The sequence below is a fragment of the Salvelinus sp. IW2-2015 genome, unplaced genomic scaffold (genome assembly GCF_002910315.2).
Source record: "Salvelinus sp. IW2-2015 unplaced genomic scaffold, ASM291031v2 Un_scaffold9384, whole genome shotgun sequence".
NCBI classification, from domain to species: domain Eukaryota; kingdom Metazoa; phylum Chordata; class Actinopteri; order Salmoniformes; family Salmonidae; genus Salvelinus; species Salvelinus sp. IW2-2015.
Window position 1 is genome coordinate 2,178 of NW_019950643.1, and position 7,742 is coordinate 9,919.

At 40.7% G+C, this 7,742-nt stretch overlaps 1 protein-coding gene across 1 annotated transcript in view; it reads right to left on the bottom strand.

Annotated features, from left to right (window-relative positions):
• LOC139027297 (NACHT, LRR and PYD domains-containing protein 12-like) overlaps nucleotides 1-3,658 on the bottom strand; it is a 5,829-nt gene extending 2,171 nt beyond the window's left edge. Inside the window, exons 1-3 of the mRNA XM_070442423.1 lie at nucleotides 3,600-3,658; nucleotides 3,257-3,375; nucleotides 169-196 (exon numbers count right to left, since the gene is read on the bottom strand). Of these exons, the coding sequence (XP_070298524.1) occupies nucleotides 169-196; nucleotides 3,257-3,375; nucleotides 3,600-3,658 (206 nt within the window). The remainder of the gene's footprint in view (nucleotides 1-168; nucleotides 197-3,256; nucleotides 3,376-3,599) is intronic.
• Between the last annotated feature and the right edge of the window lie 4,084 nt (nucleotides 3,659-7,742).

The window sequence follows — 7,742 nt, forward strand, 5'->3', positions numbered from 1 at the left end:
CCGTATATGAAACATTCTATCTCAAATCCAAAATGCTGGATCATAGCACCAAATGTAAAACTGTAAGCTTCACTGTCCCAACACATATGGTTGGACTAATGTTTGCCTGAAACACATTGTGGATCTGGTGAACAGTTATCACTTCTTGACCAACTACAGAATACTGACCTCAGAGTCTCCAGTTTACAGTGGATTCCTCAGCTCCAGACAGAGAAGCAGCTTCACTCCTGAATCCTTCAGTCATTTGTTCTAGCTCCCAACCTTTCTCAGGGTGAGGGGTTTGACCTCAGAAGCTGAGAACAGAGAAGCACAGCTTCCTCTGTGGACGTGACAGCCTGACAGCCTGCAAGAGTCAAATAATATTAAAACACACTGCATTCTTCTTTGTTGGTGAAAATAGTGCAGTATTATTTTTTCAACATATTCAAGATTACATCAGCGTCCTGAAACCCGCCATATTCGATTCATAAATGAAGGTATGCATAATTTAGAAATTACAGATATCCAAGTATTCCTTGCCAGATTTGAAAATTTTATCTGTTACAAAAATTTGAGTAGACTGACCAGACCAGTTTAAAAAGCAGTATCAGTCAAAAGACAGTCGTGTTTAGTCGTGACAGTGAGGTATCAGATTTAGATTGTATTGAGTAAACAGTGTTCACTCAAAATGACACAACGACTATGTTCCTGTTGAACAACGTTTACTAAACCGTATTACCACAATACATGGTTACCATGACACTCAGGCAGGTCCATCAACACTGACACTCCCAGGCGCACTAATAACAGAGTGATATCACCATAGTAACAGAAATATAGGGATACTTAAAATATGAACTAAACACACAGTCCAAACAACATCTATTTTGACAGTGAAGCTAATATTGTTAATGAAAGCACTTTGTGTATCCACAAGAAGTAAAAAGTATTCTGTCTAATTGTATTAAAGTAGTCAAACATTTTGTATTTGTTCCCAAACTCGGTGGTTGCATTTGCAGTTTATTTTGGTTGTGTTTTGGGTTGTGTTTTTACACAATAACTGAATGGTGGATGATGACTGGATTAATCTTCTGTCTAAGTGAGTAGATACCATGTTTCTAAACACGACTAAATTAATCTATGTTTTGCCCAATAGTAACTGAATGGTGGATGATGACTGGATAATGTCTGACAAACCGGCTGCGCGCGTGCGCCATCGTGCATAAATGTATTTTGTCCACACACCAAACGCGATCACGACACGCAGGTTAAAATATCAAAACAAACTCTGAACCAATGACATTAAATTGGGGACAGGTTGAAAATAATTAAACATGTATGGTAATTTAGCTAGTTAGCTTGCACTTGCTAGCTAACGTTAATTTGTCCTATTTAGCTAGCTTGCTGTTGCTAGCTAATTTGTCCTGGGATATAAACATTGAGTTGTTATTTTACCTGAAAATGCACAAGGATCTCTACTCCGACAATTAATTCACACATTAAACGGCCAACCGAATCGTTTCTAGTCATCTCTCCTCCTTCCAGGCTTTTTCATGGTTTAAATTGTATGGTTGTCGCATCTAAACTTTCATTGTATTACCACGACTACCGGCAAAACAGTTCGTCTTTCTATCACCCACGTGGGTATAACCAATGAGGAGATGGCACGTGGGTACCTGCTTCTATAAACCAATGAGGAGATGGGAGAGGCAGGACTTTCAGCGTGATCTGCGTCAGAAATAGGAACGACATCTATTTTAGCCCTTGGTGTCGCAGACGCTCGTTGGCGCGCGCAAGCAGTGTGGGTGCAATAATTGAATAACATGGAATTCTAAATTTATTTTGCGACACTTGCGCACGCGAAGTGTCCGGTCTGGTCAGCATGTAAGTGAGTAGATAACATGTTTCTAAACACTACTAAATTAATCATTATGATGCCAGAATTAAGACAAATCATGAATCAATCATGAAAAATGATGAGTGAGAAAGTTACAGAGGCTACAACAAAACATGCTAAGCTCTCACCATTACCAATAACCGAGGCTACAATAAAACATGCTAACCTCTCACCATTACCAATAACAGAGGCTACAACAAAACATGCTAAGCTCTCACCATTACCAATAACAGAGGGGGTCTGATCGTTGTGCCTCTGTAACTTTCTCATTCATCATTATTCTCAAATCATTCATGATTATTCATAATCATGGTAGCATCCACATGAATGTAGAAGTGTTCAGAAACATCTTCTATTCTTACTGACAATACAAGTGAAGTGACTCCAAAATGACAGGACATTATTCACCATTCAGGTTCTATTAGGAAAAACATCCAAAACACAACCAAGACAAACTGCAAATACATTCAACAAGTTAGTAGAATCACAAGCTTGATGTAATCACTGCAGGCATGGAATATGGGACCAAATACTAAACTTATGACTACTTTAATACAATATAAGTGAATTTGTCCAAATAATTAAGACTTCTACAAATGGGGGAGCTAGATACATAAAGTGCTTTAGTTCTAGAACGGTAAAAATATAGTATAAGATACCTTTAACATAAAAGGTGACATTCTGTTACTTCGCCTAACTTTACGAAAATGTCATCTCAAAAGCCAAAAGCTTGGAGATAGCACCAAATGTAAAACTGTAAGTTCACGTCCAAACACATATTGTGTGGACTATGTGTGGTCTCGGGTAAACACAGTGAGCATGAAACAGTTATGCACTGTGTTTGACCAACGTACAGAGGATACTGACCTCAGAGTCTCCAGTTTACAGTGGGATTCCCAGTCCAGCAAGAGACAGCTTCACTCCTGAATCCAGGTCATGTTACTCAGAGCAGTCTCTCGAGTGTGAGGAGGTTGACTCCAGAACTGAGACAGCAGAAGCAAAGCCTTCCTCTGTGAACCCAACAGCCTGGACAGCCTGACAGAAGAAATCAATCATGACTTCACCAACACACTGGTTATTTACACCAGTTAGGGTAGAGGAAGGACCAATGGCAGATGCATTTGGTATTCTCTACCCAAACAACTATACGATTCATCTCTGGCTCCTTGAAATTGTATTGTCATAAATATCTATACTAATGTGAGAATCAAACATTTATTAATATGTATTCAATAATAATTATTTACATATTATAATAGAGTAGATGTTTCTCTAAACTGAAATCGAGTGATGAAGGGATTAGCGAATTGACTGCTCCTGATGATTAGTTCTCGATAGGTCATTTTATTTACTCACAGAGCAGCTCTGGAGGCTATTGACCACTGGCAGCAGCCCTCAGAAGAGCCCTCGTCCCTCTGATCGAGTATTTCTTCAGGTCAAACACATCCAAGCTCCATTTCTGAAAGTCACAAGCAACACCGACAGACCAGAGCTGACCACTGTGCAGAGTCGGACACAAGGGTTATGGGTTTGAAAGGCGAAGAGGCTCGCTGAGAGCGTCAGGAGGAGCGAGCTGCCACCGCGCTTAGCTTAGTGGACCCTCATCCTCCCCCTAGAGGAATGGCATTCCCAGTACTCATCTGACAGATCAGTGGAACCAGAGTTACCTGACACCTCTCTATCGCGAGCAGGCGCCGAGATTTCTCATTAGCTCCCCAATTACCTTTCCTCCTGAACTGATACATCCTGACATGTCTTCTTCAATGGCTGCTGGTGAGACATCGCTATAGCTTGTCTTTGTCAGTTAGACCTTAACGCACGATACAAAGTGCAGTTACTTTCCAGTGATTGGTACCTGTTCCAGCGAGAAAACCTATACCCAAAAAGATACAAGCGACCCCCTCTTGGCGAGCAGAATAACGACCGACACTGGCAATCGGAGAAGCCAGGGGCGGGCGCCGTAGGGAAAGTTCAAGTCGAGAAGAGGTAAGTCATCGTGACTCTTTTTCACGTGACAAATGCTGACGTTACAGAACCGTCCGAGTAGCTGCAGAACCAGAGCAAGCCAATCCTACTTCCGGGAAAGAATCGGTGAAGCAGTGATATATCTGATTTCGACAAAAACTGACATAACCCATGGAGAGCGAGCGACAGTCACCTCAAAGGTCGGGGCACCAACAATGGAGCCGGTCCGTGTGAGTCATGTAACGGTTTGAGAGAATGATAACTATGAAACCTTTTCCTTGCCGCTTCCTTCTGGCCTCTCGCTGGAGTCAATCAGAGTCACTTACGCCAGGTAACATACTGACTAATAGACAGAGATAGCGAGCTCAACAAGCATGAAGAAACAGTCAAGTCACTCAAGGAAGAAGATTGGGGAGAATCCCTCTCCAGAGAGTGCATCAATCTGTTCCACTGTCTGAGAATGAACTGAATGACCATTCTCTAGTGGAGGAGATCCAAAGCTACCTGAGCTCAGGAAGTCTCTCAAAACCCAACCTGTCACCTGCACAGGTCACTCTGGTCTGTGTTGCTGACTTCAGAAAGGAGCTGGAGTTGTTTGACCTGAAGAAATATCCAGATCAGAGGAAGGTCTTCTGAGGCTGCCAGTGGTCAAAGCCTCCAAGCTGCTCTGTGAGTAAATAAAATGACATATCAGAACTAATCATCAGGAAGCAATATTCAGTGGAGAAAAATATTATTATAATATGTATAATATATTATATTGAATAACATAATTAATAAATGCTTTGATCTCCACATGTATATAATATTATGACAATACAATTCAAGGAGCCAGAAGATGATCTATATGTTGTTTGAGAATAAACCAAATGCATCTGCCATTGTCCTTCTACACTACTGGTTAAATAACACTGTGTTTGTGAAGTCATATGATCTCTTGCAGGCTGTCAGGCTGTGGAGCACAGAGGAAGGCTGTGCTTCTCGTCTCAGCTCTGGAGTCAAACCCCTCACACCTGAGAGAGCTGGATCTGAGTAACAATGACCTGAAGGATTCAGGAGTGAAGCTGCTCTCTGCTGGACTGGGAATCCCACTGTAAACTGGAGACTCTGAGGTCAGTATTCCTGTAGTTGGTCAACAAGTGATAACTGTTCACCAGATCCACATGTGTTTACCAGACACACATAGTCCACACCATATGTGTTTGGACAGTAAGCTTACAGTTTACATTTGGTGCTATGCTCCAGCATTTTGGATTTGAGATAGAATGTTTCGTATTAGGCGACAGTACAGAATGTCACCTTTTTTATATTAAAACTACTATACATTATATTTTACCGTTTAGAAATACAAGCACTTATGTATCTAGCTCCCCATTTGTAGAAGTCTTAATTATTTGGACAAAATCACTTATTGTATTAAAGTAGTCATAAGTTTAGTATTTGGTCCCATATTCTCATGCCTGCAGTGATTACATCAAGCTTGTGATTCTACTAACTGTTGATATGTATTTGCAGTTTGCTCTGGTTGTGTTTTGGATGTTTTCCTAATAGAACCGAAGGTGAATAATGTCCTGTCATTTGGAGTCACTTCACTTGTATTGTCAGTAAGAATAGAAGATGTTTCTGAACACTTCTACATCATGTGGATGCTACCATGATTATGAATAATCATGAATGATTGAGAATAATGATGAATGAGAAAGTTACAGAGGCACAACGATCAGAACCCCCTCTGTTATTTGTAATGGTGAGAGCTTAGCATTTTTGTTGTAGCCTCTGTTATTGTAATGGTGAGAGGTTAGCATGTTTATTGTAGCCTCGGTTATTGGTAATGGTGAGAGCTATGCATGTTTTGTTGTAAGCCTCTGATACTTTCCATCTCAGTCATTATTTCACATGATTGATCATTATGATTTGTCTTATTATGCTGGCATCAATGAATAAAATTAGTTAGTGATGTTATAAAAACATGTTATCTACTCACTTAATGCTTACCAGACCGAGCACTTCGCGTGCGCCGTGTCGCCAAAATAAATTTAGAATTCCATGTTATTCAATTATTGCACCCACAGCTGTCGCGCGCCCGCAACGCAGCGTCTCGACACCACAGGCTAAAATAGATGCGTCCTATTTCTGACGCAGATCACGCTGAAAGTCCTGCCTCCCCATCTCCTCATATGGTTTATAGAAGCAGTACCCACGTGCCATCTCCTCATTGTTGATTACCTACACCGTGGGGTGATAGAAAGACGAAACTGTTTTGCCGACTTAGTGTGACAAGAAAGTAATACACATGAAAACTTTAGATGCGACAAAACCATACAATGTTAAACCTAAAACCTGAAGAGAGAGATGACATAGAAACGTTCGGATGCCGTTTAAGTGTTGATATTAAGTCGGATAGAGATCCTGTTCATTTTCAGGTAAAATAACACTCAATGTTTAAATCTCCAGGACAAATTAGCTAGCAACAGCCAACAGCTAGCAAATAGGACAAATTAACGTTAGCTAGCAAGTGCAAGCTAACTAGCTAAATTACCATACATGTTTAATTATTTTCAACCTGTCCCCGAATTTAATGTATTGTTCAGAGTTTGTTTTGATATTTTAACCTGCGTGTCGTGATCGCGTGTTGGTGTGTGGACAAAATACATTTAGCTCACCGATGGCGCACGGCGCGACGCCGGTTGTCCAATCATTATCCATCGTATCAGTCACCATTCGTTTACTTACTTGGGGCCAAAACATAGATTAATTCTAGTCCATTCTTGGTTATAACTAGAAACATCGGTATCTACTCACTTAGACGAAAGTAATCACAGTCTCATCACCATTCAGTTATGAGTGTATCAAACACAACACCCCAAAAACATCAACCAAAAAATAAGAAGCTGCAGCAATGGCAAACCACACGAAGATTATAAGGCAAACCCACAATACAAATTTTGCACTTACTTCCAATACAAACCAACCGCAGAATACTTTTGACTTCTTGTGGCTACACAAATGCTTTCATTAACAATATAGCTCTTCACTGTCAAAATTAAAGATAGTTGTGACTGAATGGAATCGCCTAGTTTCATAGTTTTAAAGGGTATCCCTATATTTCATCTTATTGCTTCCCTTTATGTTCGATATATTCTCCACATCTGTCTTTATATAGAAGAAGTAGTCGACCAGACGAAGATGTCGGAGATGGAGAAGACTATGTGATTGAGCTGACCACTAGAGAGACGCAGTCGATAGGACCAATGAGGAATGTTCCTGTGTATGTGTCCAATACGGTTTAGTAACGTGAGTTTCAACAGAACATTAGTCGTTGTGTCATTTGAGAGGTGAACCACTGCTATTACTCAATACCAAGTGTCGATAAATTCGTGGGAGATACTTCGCGATGCCTAGATCACGATCCATTAACACGGAACTGGAATCTTGTTGAGCTGTACGTATATGCAAGTTTTATAAACTGGAGTTCATAGCGAGTCAGTCAGGTCGTGGACTCTATCCTGACTGCATACAGAACAGGGGACATTTCGCTGTGGGTCACCCATCAAACTTTCCAATCTGCCAAGACAATACTTTTATAGTGATGATAATAGTTGCTAACAGCAGTCCCATTCCATTTAGACAGAGGGGCATGAATAAAGAAGATTTGTATGGCAGTGTCAGGACGCTGAGATGTATCTAGAATATAGTTAAAAAATCTACTGCCACTATTTTCACCAACAGAAAAGAATAGCAGATGATGATGTTGGAAATATTATATTGAGCTCTCGTTGCAAGGCTTGATCTCAGACGATGTCGTTCACAAGAAAACTTGTGCTGTCATCTTTCTCAGAGCTCGTGCCGAGTTCAAAGCCCGGCGTCACACCTGAGAAAGTTGAGGAGCTGGAGTTCAGCG